The following is a 14,951-nucleotide window of genomic DNA, read 5'->3' as shown; positions in this document are numbered from 1 at the left end:
TTCCCAGGCTTGCTGCTGATGAATTTAAATCCGTGTGCTTCCTGTGACCTAATTCCTGCACACCTGGAGAGCAGCAGATATGGATGCGTCCAGAGGGGACAACCATGAAGCATTGTGGGATACATGTGGAGCACCTCGGGAGGCTAATAAAGTCGATTTAAAGACATGGCATTTTCACACTAGCCTTATTTTGAACTTTTAAATTAGAACTTGATGCTATGCCGAGTCACTTTCAACAATGTTATAATATCGACCTTTGCACTCCCTAACATCGACCTACTGGCATTTATAGTGAAGACAGTGACACTGTAAAATCGAGCTAACTGCCTTAAATTTCACTTTATCGTGTAGTGTAGACATGCCTTACTTAGCTTGTGGTTTAGTTCTGGAATCATTTGCCTTCCTTCACTTGTGGGACAGGAAGGATTTCAGAGAAAACCATTTGGATGCTTTTCTCCAGCAAGCTTTTGAATTCCCTGAAGCCACTTTCAATCTGCAAGATGTCCTGTTAATCAGTGTAGTTCATGCTGATATAAATCATCACCAATGGAGCCTGTCGACTTGAAAAGTTTGTCCAATATCAGAGCAACATCTCATGTCTTGGTGTCAGGAAGGCAGCATGCTGTCCCACTGCCTGCCTGTTCCTTGCAGAATGTTCTTTTGGTTCTTCTGAGTATTGAAACTTGAGAACCCTTTGAAGGCAAGCTTCATTTTCTTTTCAGGTTGGGCATAGCTGCCATTCACAGGCATGTCCCTTGATATTGGATATTGAGAGATATATTCCAAAGTTACCACCTTGTAGACTTGGTATCAGTTTAAAATTTCTAGCCATATGGAATTCCTCCTGGTTCTCTTCTCTGGTGGCATCACCTGCTCATCCTCCTCTGTCCTCTGCTGTGACCTCCTGCCTCTGGTGGTTATGAGCGATCAAGCCTGTTTTTCCTCTTTCTCCAGTTCCTTGGCAGCCAGACGCATGCTTCCTTTAAACTGGGGCATGAACCTGGCTGTATAAGAGCTCCTCAGCTTCTCTGAGGTTCACTAGCGAGCCAACTTGCCCTGCCAATCCCAAGAATCTTTTCTGCCTGTTCAACCACCAGTGTGTGCTTCATGAAATCCTTTCTGCCTTGAGGCAGGAAGGAGAATATGGTATCTCTATTGCAGGTCACCACCACTGTTCCGTACTTGGACATCTTGGTATCACATATAATGGTACACCTAGAAGGAAGGCTTCTCCAAACTCTCTCTGAAACACTCCAATTTTGCTGCCTCTTTTTGCAGCTCTTGAGCTTGCCTGGTAAGTGACTTATTATACCAAATCTTCTCACCTCAGAGGCAAGAGACAGCGGCAGAGGACATGCTGCCCCCTTTCCCCTTCTGTTGAGCTCAGAAGCTTGTTATTGTTTCACCTGTCATGGGTCATCCTTTCATTTAACTCAGAGAATCCTCTAAACAAAGTGGGAATAATTGTCAGTTTTACAAAAGCACCCACACACAATTCTAAACTGCTGCCACCCGACATTAGTTCAGTGGTCTCTGTCTGCATCCCCACCTACCCACAGGCAAACATGTTCAGGCTTGGAGCTTAACATATGAACAATAGACAACCTCCCAACCTTATGAGGATCCTCACAAACAACCACAGTCTATACCCCAGGAATACCAGTCCTGTAACCCTTCCTTGCAACAAAGCCCTCTGCCAGCTTTGTCCACGTATCTTCTCTGGAAATACCATCACTGGACCTAACCAGGTTACTCACAGAATCATGGGCACTTTCTCATGCTCCTCTACTATCATATATGCCATCATGTGCCAACAATTCCCAGATGCTTTGTATATTGGACAGACTTCTAACTCCCTTAGACAAAGGGTTAATGGGCACAAAACAGACATCAAAACACTCCAGATCCACAAACCAGTTAGTCAGCATTTTAATGGAATGGGTCATTCTGTTAATGACTTAAGAGTATGCATGTTACTGAAAAAAAATTTTGCGCTGCTATTCAAAGAGAAGCAGCTGAGCTGTCTTTTATATTCAAATTCGGCACATTAACACGTGGTTTGAACCAGGATGGAAATTTTCTGAGTCCCTATAGAGGCTCGTCTGCATACTTGGCTTAATCTAATTCTTGACCTTCCCCACCGCCCCACTCCTCCACTCTCTGATCTGCTCACCTTGGTCATTTTTTTCTGATTTGTCCTTGATTACTGTTTTTGGTTCTCTGTGCCTTAAATATTAAGTCTGTTCTGGTCTGGCTATGGTCTGAAGAAGTGGGTCTGTCCCATGAAAGCTCACCTAATAAATTATTTTGCTAGTCTTTTAAGTGCTACTTGACTGCTTTTTTTTATACGAACAATAGGCATCTCTGACAGCATTTCCCACAGGTGTCTGAAATTTGTAACTCAAAATCAATCACTTTGGCAGAGCAGCTCTATTTGCTGCACATCTAGGTACAGTAGGTGAGTCTATGCCAATGCTGTCTGCTCCAAATTCTTTTGTCCCAGCTCATCACTAACTCAGGAGAGCGTGCATCCAGACACTGCTTACACGTTTCCTCAGCACAGTTCGGGACCCTCATGTATGCCAAGCATCACTGATTTCCTGAGCGTTGCCCATCTTCATGACCCAATTAGCACCTTCTCAATGGCATAGAAGACCCACATGAATGTGGCTCCTGCAGTTAATCTCATCATACAAAAGTGGTTGGCTACACACCAGTAACATTCTGGTGTGGCCAGCTGCCAGATGTGGAGCATGGCATGTTGGTACACTGCTACTATAGTTTGGCCTTTACCTGTTTTTCCATTGTGTCCTGCTGCCACTGGCACAGTGTTTTCCTGCTGCTAGAGGAACTGCTGCTAACCAGGTCCCATGAAGAATTCATCCAGTGCTGAAAGCTGCAGAATAGCCTCAACATTTGTGTGTTTGAGCCTGTCATCATGTGGCGTGAAGTAGTGTTGGATCCATATTGCTTGGCAGCAATTTGAAAATGGCCCAAGTCAGGCCAAAAAGGAAGTATGGCTTGGAGACAGCAAACATAAGAACAGTCACACTGGGTCAGACCAAAGGTCCACCCAGCCCAGTGTCCTGTCCTAGAATCATAGAGTCATAAGGCTGGAAGGGACCTCAGGAGGTCATCTAGTCCAGCCCCTGCTTCAAGCAGAATCAACCCCCACTGAGTCATCCCAGCCAGGGGCTTGTCAAGCCGGGACTTAAAAACCACCTCTCTAGGCAACGCATTCCAATGCTTCACCACCCTCCTGGCGAAGTAGCTTTTCCTAATATCCAACTTACTCCTCTCATTCTGTAACTTAAGATCATTGCTCCTTGTTCTGCCATCTGTTGCCACTGAGAACAGTTTCTCACCATCCTCTTTGCAGCTCCCCTTCAGGAAGTTGAAGGCTGCTATTAAATCACCCTTCAGTCTTCTCTTCTGTAAACTAAACAAGCCCAAATCCCTCAGCCTCTCCTCATAGGTCTTGTGCTCCAGCCTCTTAATCATTTTTGTTGCCCTCCGCTGAACCTGCTCCAGCACATCCACATCGTTTTTATACTGGGAAGACGAAAACTGGACACAGTATTCCAGATGTGGCCTCACCAGTGCTGAATAGAAGGGAACAACGACTTCTATAGATCTGCTCGAAATGCGCCTCCTAATGTACCCTAATATGCCATTAGCCTTCCTGTAGCTACAAGGTCACACTGTTTACTCATATCCAGCCTTTCATCCACCATAACCCCTAACTCCCTTGGGATTCTTCTTCTTCAAGTGCAGGACTCTACACTTCTCCTTGTTCAACCATATGAGATTTCTTTTGGCCCCGTCCTCCAATTTATCCAGGTCACTCTGGATCCTATCTCTACCCTCCAATATATCGACCTCTCCCCCTAGCTTTGTGTCATCTGCAAACTTGCTGGGGGTGGAATCCAGTCCCTCATCCAGGTCATTAACAAAAATGTTGAACAACACCAGCCCCAGAACCAAGCCTTGCATAGGTCTTTCTCTGTAGTGATATTCTTAATCTTCTCTCTGAGTGCTGTTTGGTATGCATTTCCCGTTTCTTCTTCAGCTAGCCTCGCCATGTCTCTTCTTTTCTTAAACTGTGTCTTACATTTTCTTTTGAGTTTTATCTTGTTGTTTATGATCACTAGACTGTGGTCCGAGTCTATATCCACTCCTTGAAAAGTTTGGCAGTGCTGTACTGATGTTACCCATCTTCTTCTTATCAAAATCATATATATGATGTTCTTGGACTTCCCGTCATTTGATCACCATGTCCACCTCCTACAGTCCTTTCGTTGGAATCTCGTGTTGCAGATCACCATCTCATGCTCCGTAGCAAACTCTAGTAGTTTCTCACCTAATTCATTTCTTTCTCCATATCCAAACCTTCCCATGACTCTCTCCCAACCTTCGTTATCTGTTCCAACCTTCACATGCCAATCTCCTCCGATGAACAACACATCTTTCTTCAGTATCTCCTCCACCATCTTTGTCAAGTCTTTATAGAATAGCCCAATCTCTTCCTCCATACTTTCCGACGTGGATGCATATGCCTGAATGACTGAGATGTTAAACAGTTTTGCTTTGAATCTCGGTACCATCATTCTTACACTCATCGGTTTGTATCCTAATAATGCTCCTCTAGCTGTTTTACTAGGAAGGAATCTGACTCCTGCTTCATGCTTTGTTTTGTTTCCTGACCAAATGACTTCGCAACCACACATCTCTCCCAGTGCTGTCCAGCACATCTCTGCCATTCCATGTATATCATATCAGTATCTCTCCATCGCCTTCTGTAGCACCTCTAGTTTTCCAGTTGCCCACAGTGTTTGGATGTTCCATATTCCAATTGATAGCATATGTGTTAGTTGTAATTTTCTTTTGGTAGCCAAGTTATCGACTCAACCCCAATTGGTGATGTGGACCTTGGTGTCGTGGACCTTGTTTATCCGGACAACGTCCATGCCGGCATCTTTTATCATTTAGTCATATTGGCAACAGATTTCATTCGTACCGTTGTTTCATGGTCAGTGCATCGACACTCATCTGACCAGCCCTCCTCCTTCATCCAGGCTTGGGATGGCATGGAGTCTGTCTGTAATTGCCAGGATCACCTCTAGAGCCCTTTTAAATTATTTGGCTTCACATTAATTATCTTCAAGTCATTAGGTTCAGCAGCTGATTTAAAAGATAGGTTACAAACTACAGTTAATAGTTCTACAATTTCACATTTGAGTTCTTTTGGAGCTCTTGGGTGAATGCCATCTGCTGCCAGTGACTTGTTACTCTTATCTATTTGTTCCAAAGTCCCCTCTAATAACACCTCAACCTGGGACAATGCCTCAGATTTGTCACCTAAAAAGAATGGCTCAGGTTTCGGATTCTCTCTAAGATCCTCAAACCTGAAGACCAAAGCAAAGAATTCAGTTAGTTTTTCTGCAGTGACCTCACCTCTGAGTGCTCCTTTAGTATCTGGATTGTCCAGTTGTCCCACTGGTTGTTTAGCGGGCTTCCTGCTTCTAATTTACTTAAAAACATTTTGCTATTACTTTTTGAGTTTTGACTACCTGGTCTTCAAACACTTTTTGGCTTTTCTTATTATATTTGTATGCTTAACTTGACAGTTTATGGTCCTTTCTATTTTCCTCACTGGGGTTTAACTTCCAATTTTTAAACAACGCCTTTTATCTCTGACAGCTTCTTTTAACTGGTTGTCAAGCCATGGTGGCACTTATTTGGTTCTCTTGCTGTGTTTTTTTTAATTTTGGGTATACATTTAAGTTGGGCCTCTATTATGGCATCTTTGAAAAGTTTCCATGCACCTTTCAGGGATTTAATTTTTGGCACTGTATCTTTTAATTTCTGTTTAGCTAACCTCCCCATTTTTATGTAGTTCCCCTTTCTGAAATTAAATGACACAGTGTTAGGCTGCTGAGGTATTTTTCCCACCACATAGATGTTAAATGTTATTACATTATGGACACTGTTTCCAATCAGTCTAGTTATATTTACCTCTTGGACCAGATCCTGCACTCCATTTAGGACTAAATCAAGAGTTGCCTCTCCCCTTGCGAGTTCCAGAACCAGCTGCTGCAAGAAACAGTCATTTAAAGTATTTTAACTCTCCATCATGTCCCAAGGTGACATGCACCCAGTCAATATGGGGATAGTTAAAATCACCCATTATTACTGAGTTGTTTCTTTTTTTTTTTTAGCCTTCTAATCCCTCCCCTGCTTGGCATTTCATAGGCATTATCACTATCCTGATCAGGTGATCAATAATTTATCCCTATGGCTACATTCTTATTATTGGAGCATGGAATTACATGGGAGATTTTTAAAAATAAACCAAGGATAGACACATTATAAGAACCACTGGCTATGCCAGAGATCACTGCACCCTCAGTTTCCAGCAAACTGCTGCTGTATGTTCACATGTTACAAACAGAAAATGGAGCAGGCTTTGTGTGTGCATGCTATTAGAGCAGCTTGTGTATGGAGAGTTACTTGATGGCAATCCCCACCGATGCATCTGACGAAGTCAGTCTTTGCCCACGAAAGATTATGCTCCAAAATGTCGGTTAGTCTATAAAGTGTCACAGGACTTCTTGTTGTTGATACACATCAGACTCTTCAGAGTAAATCACCTGAGCAGATACACCCTTCGATGGACTAATGGAATCTCAGGAAAGCAGGCCAGAAAGTTCCACAAAAATGGGTTCTGATGCAAGCTCTGCTTTCGCATTCTAACCAGCTATCTCAAGTTCTCTATTGCAGCAATAAATGCTCCTTTATTTAGAAAAGACTTGTCCTATGTCACTGCAGCTATTTACTGAAGATATAAAAGTCTCTGCAAAGGAGGTTGAACTCAGTTGAATTTGCCCCTGAGAACACCAGAAGAGCACCAGGACAGCTCAGGCCTATAGGGATAGGGGGATAGGGGCCTTGCAAAAATTGAAGCCATGGGGCTGGCTTACAAGAGAGGTACGCCAAAGAGGCAAGGTCTAGCACACACAGGGTGGCTCAGAGATGCACCCACAAAGTGTATCACTTCCAGGATGAGAGGCTTGTGCAAGAAGGTGCCTCGCTGTATGGCTCCTGGCATGGCTTGGCAGCATGGTGACTGGGGAGTTGGTTGTGTGCCTTGGTTCTCTCATCCCTGTGTTCCTTCTCCCCACAGGTCTGGAAAGGCTGCCTGCAGCGCAGATGCACCAAGCTGGAGCGAGAGAGGGAGATGGCCTTTATAGGGATGGTTAGTTCTTTCCTAGTTCTCAACATGGCCCTGGTTCTATTGCCCATGAATCCATTGCCTCCTCCACACTTTCAGCGCTCATCCCCAGCTTATTTGTCCATACACCTTCCATTTCTAGCCTTGACACGTGGCTATGGCTGCATTGCCCATGTAACACCCCCTCCCAACCCCAGTGCTCTCCCCCACCAGTCGCGGTGCCTAAGTGCTTGTTCCCGGGCATCATTACAAACTGTTCCACATGGGGCAGGCAGGAGCTGTAATGCCCTTGCAGGGAAAAGAGTTGGGAACTTACATCGGGGCTCTCCCCAGGCTCAGTATGAAATCCCAGCACTCATATTCCTGAGACTATTTATTGTACCCACCAACAATACACATTCTTCTGGCTCAGGGCTCAGCTGACTCTAGGTGGGACAGGCTCAGTAGTAGGGCTGTCTCTGAGGCCAGTGTCATGGCTCTGGGTGTTTTGAGGAATGACAGACACAGGTCACTGCTGCAGCTGACCTAGAGCTACACAGATTCTGAGGCCATCTAGCCTGACCTCCTGTGTGATGCAGGCCAGAGATCTGCCCCACAATTGTTCCTAGAGCCGAGCTTTCGAAAACACGCCCCATCTGGCTTTTAAATGGGTCTGTGATAGAGAAACCACCATGAACCTTGGAAAATGCTCCCAATTTGCCAGTTCCTGTCAAAAACTGATCCCTTATTTCTAGTCTGAATTTGTGTAACTTCAGGTTTCAGGTTTTGGGTCCCCCTGCACCGACCTCTGTGGGAATGCTGAGAGCTGGGGGTTGGGCTAGTTCCTCAGTGTGAGTTGGGAGAGGCCTGGCAGGGGTCTCTCACACTCTGTGGGTACACTGCTGGTGGGGATAGGCCAGAGTTGCTATGAGTGTAGCCCCATTCTGTCCCCCATTCGCTGTGCTGAGTCCCAAGGAGGTGGTGCTGCCAGGGTGGCTGCTCTAGTGCGTCTTTAGAAACCGTTCCACATGGCACAGGCTGGAGCAGTAAGGCACTTGCAGAGGAAAGAGCTGGTGATGGATGGCTCTGGCGCAGAGAAAGCCATTAGGGTGAAATATGAACCCCCTAATGAAGTGCAGCCACAGCTCCACTGCCTGCAGTGAGAGAGACACAGGGACTTCCACAGACTCCTACTGCTCACCCACAGGCCAGGAGGGGGTGGGGAGGAAGGCTGCATGGGGCGGACCTGCCCCCTTCCCCTTCTCCACCCCCTCAGCCTTGCTAGTCCAGCCTGGGACAGGCTGCTGCCCTCATGCAGGAGGGACTCCGACCTCCAGAGCCTCCTGGCTCCTGGGATTTCTGCAAGGTTGGCAGCTTCATGTTAAAGAAGCAAACTTCATCCCAAGCCTAGCAGACATTAACCCTTGTGTCTGCAAGGACTTGGAGTCACCTGCCTGTAATGTAGTGGGTGGTACCTGTGTGTAAGTGTGGTGGGGGGGGGCTCACAGAGGGTGTGGGGCTCCTGCAGAAGGTAACCTAAGCAACCAGGTGACATCTCTGGGCTGCAGACAAAGGGGGAGGTGGAGCCTGAGGGGTCTGAATTGGGGAACTGGGAGTTGGAAGCAGTGAGTCTGGGCTGGGAGAGAGAGAGAGAGACAAAGGAGGGGGCAACGCCCCGGCTGTGGGGGCCCCTCGGGGCCTCCTCTCCCCAACGTGGATTTGACTGGCTGTCTCTGCCGGCTGCACTGACTCCCCTGTACAACTCTGTCCCTGTTGGCTAATAAAATGGATTGGACAGGCTGGTCTGCTGAGTGAAAGTCACTCCTGCCCATGGATGTGGTGCAGAGCTTGGGGACCCCCTGAGCCCCATTACATTGCCCCAGCCCATCATGATGGCACTGGAATAGATCCTGATGTCTGAGAGGTTAGGAGATTTCTTCTAATCTGTCTCCCCACATGGAGCAGCTCCGTCAGGCCTGGGCTGTCCCAGTGGTGCCTGAGGTTATGGGAGCTCTTCTCCCACCCACATGCAGGGCAGGTCCTTCAGAACTGGGATTGAGCCCAGTATCTGAAGGACTATGGGCTGGCTTCTCCTGTAGTCCCCCACTCGGAGCAGGTTGACTGCCACTAGAGATTGTCCAGCAGAGGGCAATGACAATGATAAGGGGGGCTGGAGCACATGACCTGCAAGGAGAGGCCGGGGGATTTGGACTTATTTAGTTTGCAGAAGAGAAGACTGAAGGGCGATTTAATAGCAGCCTTCAATTTATTGAAGTGGGGCTCTGAAGAGGATGGAAAGAGACTGTTCTCAGTGGTGTCAGATGGCAGAACAAGGAGCAAGGGTCTGAAGTTACAGAGGGAGAGGTGCAGGTTGGATATTAGGAAAAACTACTTCCCCAGGAGGATAGTGAAACACTGGAATGTGTTGCCTAGAGAGGTGGTGGATTCTCCATCCCTGGAGGTTTTTATGTCCCAGCTTCACAAAATCCTGGCTGGGATGATTTGGTTGGGGTTTGTCCTGATTTGGGCAGGGGGGCCTGGACTTGATGACCTCCTGAGATCTCCTCCAGCCCTAGGATTCTATAATTCTGTGATTGTTCACCATGTAGCCCTCCCAAGCTCAGGAAGGGAGGACTTGTCCTGGGGGCTGTAGCCATGTGAGACACAGAGGAGTGTGGCTTCTGGAGAAACATTTGTTTAGTTGACCTTGCCAGTTGTGTGTCATTGTGTTGAATTAACAAAATGCTTTGGTTTCACACTGCAGCCACACCTGTCTTCCTCCTTCCCAGCATCACAGGCAGGCCAAGTGTGGGCACGATGCCCAAGCCCCTTATCAATGCTGGTGCCCTCCAACCCCTTGGTGCTCTCCACCAGCTCCAGCTTCTATGCTGAGCTCAGCTGTAGAACAGCACAGACTGTGCAGCCCTGGGCAAGGGGGCAGAGGTAACCTTACCCCACACATTGAGATTCTGGTAGTGCTAGGGCCAGCATGGCCAAGGTGTCCATAGGAACTTCCCCAGGCTGTCTTCGTACCACAACCCACAGCTGAGGGATGGCCATAGTGCTCTGTGCTGGGGGAAGGTTTTCCTATCAGAATGGCCATATTAGCCGTGTCTACACGTGCATGCTACTTCGAAGTAGCGGTACTAACTTCGAAATAGCGCCCGTCACGGCTACACGTGTTGGGCACTATTGCGATGTTAACATCGACGTTAGGCGGCGAGACGTCGAAGCTGCTAACCACATGAGGGGATGGGAATAGCACCCTACTTCGAAGTTGAACATCGAAGTAGGGCACGTGTAGCCGATCCGCATCCCGCAACATCGAAATAGCGGGGTCTGCCATGGCAGCCATCAGCTGAGGGGTTGAGAGACGCTCTCCCTCCAGCCCCTGCGGGGCTCTATGGTCACCGTGGGCAGCAGCCCTTAGCCCAGGGCTTCTGGCTGCTACTGCTGCAGCTGGGGATCCATGCTGCATGCACAGGGTCTGCAACCAGTTGTCGGCTCTGTGGATCTTGTGTTGTTTAGTGCCAGTGTGTCTGGGAGGGGCCCTTTAAGGGAGCGGCTTGCTGTTGAGTCCGCCCTGTGACCCTGTCTGCAGCTGTGCCTGGCACCCTTATTTCGATGTGTGCTACTTTGGCGTGTAGACTTTCCCTCGCAGCGCCTATTTTGATGTGGTGCTGCGCAACGTCAATGTTGAACGTTGATGTTGCCAGCCCTGGAGGACGTGTAGACGTTATTCATCGAAATAGCATATTTCGATGTCGCTACATCGAAATAAGCTACTTCGATGTAGGCTTCACGTGTAGACGTAGCCATTGTGTCATACCAGTAGTCCATCCAGACCAGTATCCTGTCTTCTAACAGTGGCCAGGGCTAGGTGCTTCAGAGGGGATGACCAGGGAAGGGCAATTATCAAATGATTTGTTCAAGTGTGCTGTGGCTGTGTCTACACTTACATTCCTCTTTTGAAAGAGGCATGCAAATGAGGGAAATTGAAAATGCAAATTAGGTACAGATTTACATATCTTGTGCCTCATTTTCATATTCCTTCAAAAGCGCTTTTTTTGAAAGTAGAAAAGCAGTGTAGACATGGCTCTTTTGAAAGAAAACCCCATCTTTGAAAGAACCCATAAAAAATGGAAGAAGGGTTTTTTCGAAGATGGGGTTTACTTTCTAAAGAGCCACGTCCACACTGCTTTTCTTCTTTTGAAAGAATATGCAGCTGAGGCACCAGATATGTATATCTTCACCTTATTTGCATTTTCAGTGTCCCTCATTTGCATGCCTCTTTTGAAAGAGGAATGCAAGTTTAGACATACCCTATATCTCCTGAATCATCCTTAGCCACATGTTTTGACATCCTTCAAAGGATTTTAATAGATTGGTGTTGCATGATTTCCCTTTAAATAGTTGTGTTGACACTTCCCCAACAAATTGTGTTCATCTATATATCTGATAATTATATGTTTTACTGTAGTTTTAACCTATTTGCCTGATACTGATGTTGCCAGCTTTTAAATGCCAGGATCATATCTGGAGTCTTTTTTAAAAAAATGGCATCACTTTAGTTACCCTCCAGTCATCTGGTACAGAAGCTGATTTAAATTTACATGCCACTGTTATCAGTTCTGCAATTCCATAATTAAGTTCATTCAGAACTCTTGGGTGACTTAGTACTGCTTAGTGGATCAATTTGTTCCAAAGCCTCCTGTAATGATGCCTCAGTCTGGGACAGTTCCTCAAATTTGTCATGTAAAAGGAATGGTTAGGTCGGGGTGAGCAAACTTTTTATATCAGGTTCCATCTTTTGGTCCTTGAAATTATCAGGGCCATCCCCAACCGGGGTAATGTCATCCAAACTGACAGAAGTTTTGCTTGTGTTCATATGAAAAAAAAAAACACCCCAAAAAACCAAAAACCTTTCAACACATGTAAGACAGTAAGTCTGTAGAATGTGAAAACGTTATTAATTGGTATATCAATGTGACTACACATTCATGAAAGCAGTAACAGATTTCAGCCCTTATGAGATGGATGAGCCTGAGATCCTGCTGCGCCCCCTTACAAAATTTCACGCCCCCTGGAGGCCAACCCCCACCCCCACTTTGTGCACCCCAACTTCGGTGTGGAAATCTCTTTTGCGCCTATTGCCGTGAAAACTAATGCAAAGAATTTATTTAGCTTCTCCACAGTGGCCTTATCTTCCTCAAGTGCTCCTTTAGCACTTCAGTCACCCAGGGATTGTTATAGGCTTCCTGCTTCTGCTGTACTTTCAGATCTTTCAAAACAAAAAAGCAGTCCAGTAGCACTTTAAAGACTAACAAAATAATTTATTAGGTGATGATCTTCCGTGGGACAGACCCACTTCTTCAGACCATAGCCATACCAGGACAGACTCGATATTTAAGGCAAAGAGAACCAAAAACAGTAATCAAGGAGGACAAATCAGAAAAAAGTGATCAAGGTGAGCAAATCAGAGAGTAGAGGGGTAAAAGCAGGGGGAGTCAAGAATTAGATTAAGCCAAGTATGCAAACAAGCCCCTATAGTGACTCAGAAAATCCTTGATTTTACTTGATTGTCCTCCTTGATTACTGGTTTTGGATCTCTGTGCCTTAAATATTGAGCCTGTTCTGATGTGGCTATGGTCCGAAGAAGCAGGTCTGCCCCACGAAAGCTCACCTAATAAATTATTTTGTTAGTCTTTAAAGTGCTACTGGACTGCTTTTTTGTTTTGATAGTATACAGACTAGCACGGCTCCTTCTCTGTTACCTTTCAGATCTTTGTGCTGTTACTTTTAATGTCTGTGGCTAGCTATTTTTTTTCTTTCTTTGCCTGCCGAGTTCTACTTTCACATTGGATTTGCCAGAGTTTGTGTTCCATTCTGTTTTCCTCACTAGGGTTTGACCGAGTCTTTGTGAGCATTAACAATGCCTGTGTGCCTCTAGCCTCAGGGTGTTGGTGGCACTGGGAGATGGTGCTGCAGCATATAGAAGCAGAGTGGAGTAAGAGGCCAATGGGGGACAGAACCGACCCTATGTCCCTCCTCTCCTCCCCAGCCCCTAAGTGAACAGGAAGCTTTGCCAGGGACTGAGGAGTCCAAACTATGAGCCTCAGCTGAGCCCTTAGGTGCCTGGATGCTTCCTGAGCTCGGGCCCCAGGCAGCCTGGCTCTCCTCTTCATTCCTTCCTGCAGAGTCCCCTCCCCAGCCTCCATGGCCATACCTGGGGTGATAGCACCCACAGAGGGATCACAAGCACAGTGGGTATGTATGGATCACAGGCTTGTTCTGTCTCCGGTGATGGGCGCATGCAGCTCTCTGGTGCGCAACACTGCTCTGTGTGAATCTGCGAATAGGAGTGGTGCCTCTGGACAGGGAATGGTGGGAAAACAGGAGGGGTGACACTTGGATGGGGGCCAGTGTGGGGCTGAGGCCCTGTTGTATTCATTTAGATGGAATAAAGAGGTGCCAAGAGTAACAGCTACTGATCAACCCAGTCACTGTCCAGCATCAGTATTAACAAAGTCAGGTTTTAGCATAGAGACAGGCCTGCTTCATCCTTTTCACTTTTTACTGAAGAGACAGAAGAAGAAAGAGATTTGGTTAAAGTGTGCTATGTAAAGCAGCAAGTAAGGCTTTTATTTCAGCAATAACCCTTAGCTTTTAGCTGGTGGAAGCCTCCCCGGTCTGGCGGTATCCTCTATGGTGTTAAAGATGGGTAACACCGGTCCTTGGGTAGAAGAGAAGGCAGTGGGGATGGGCTGGCAAAGTAGCTGTTGTCATTAAAGTCCAAACCTGCTTCCTAGAGGGCAAAACAAGCCAAACACACACAAAGGGGTGAGCAAACAACAGCAGGAGATAGAAGGCAGCTTCCCTCCCTGGAAATGATTCTCTCTTGCACCCTCACTTCTGGAAAGATGCAGGCACAGCCTGTGATGCGATCAGCTACTTGGATATAGGACAAACTTGTACCAACAACAGGCTATTCAAGCCACTGATTTTTAGCTGCCTCTTTCTGGTCACAGGCTCATGGCTGTGTTGTAAAATACAAAGTCTTGACTGGCTAAGCCAGACTCATATGAGAGAGAAAGAATTCAACAAGAGAGAGGAAAGGAAATAAGGTGGGGAAAGCAAAGGACACTCTACAAGTGGGGAGTGATGTGGTGTCTGGGATTTAGCCAAAGCTAGTGGGGGTGGCACAGTCACTTGGTTCCCTCTCTCTGACCCAGAATGCCTCTCAGGATGATGTATGAAGGTACATTGACATCATGGAGAAGCAGGAGTAGCAGACCTGTTGCTGAAGTTTGCTTATTCCTGTTTGTCGTCTTTCAGCCACCAGCTGTGTGGTAATCTGCAGTCCCCAAAGGTTTGCTCTCTGTTCGAAGGAGCCAGAGAGTAGTGATGGGTGGACTGGCCCATTGTGATGGAGTGGGGGATACCTGTGTGTATGTGTGTGTGGCTCACAGAGGGTGTGGGGCTCCTGCTGAGGGTAACCCTGACGACCAGGTAACACCTTTGTACTGGAGACAAAAGGAGGAGGTGGAGCCTGAGGGGTTTGAACTGGCAGTTAGTAAAGCAAATAGGATGTTAGGAATTATTAAAAAAGGGATCGATAATAAGACAAAAGATATCATACTTCCCCTATATAAAACTATGGTACACCCACATCTTGAGTACTGTGTGCAGATGTGGTCTCCTCACCTCAAAAAAGATATATTGGCATTAGAAAAGGTTCAGA

At 46.6% G+C, this 14,951-nt stretch overlaps 1 protein-coding gene across 8 annotated transcripts in view; it reads left to right on the top strand.

The window, feature by feature from the left end:
- Positions 1-14,951, top strand: part of DRC11L (dynein regulatory complex subunit 11 like) — a 153,073-nt gene that overhangs the window by 116,280 nt on the left and 21,842 nt on the right. For 7 of the 8 annotated variants that reach the window (XR_012644119.1, XM_074985411.1, XM_074985410.1 and 4 more), the window contains one exon: positions 7,184-7,255. The exons of the other annotated variant lie outside the window; for it this stretch is intronic. Coding sequence is in view for 6 of the 7 variants with exons in the window: in XM_074985411.1 (XP_074841512.1) it covers positions 7,184-7,255 (72 nt within the window). In the remaining variant the exon portion in view is untranslated. The remainder of the gene's footprint in view (positions 1-7,183; positions 7,256-14,951) is intronic. 8 annotated transcript variants of the gene reach the window in all.

This window comes from Carettochelys insculpta, chromosome 2 (genome assembly GCF_033958435.1).
Source record: "Carettochelys insculpta isolate YL-2023 chromosome 2, ASM3395843v1, whole genome shotgun sequence".
Lineage (NCBI taxonomy): Eukaryota > Metazoa > Chordata > Testudines > Carettochelyidae > Carettochelys > Carettochelys insculpta.
The sequence above is the reverse complement of the archived record's forward strand: the minus strand, read 5'-3'. Positions and strand labels throughout refer to the sequence as shown.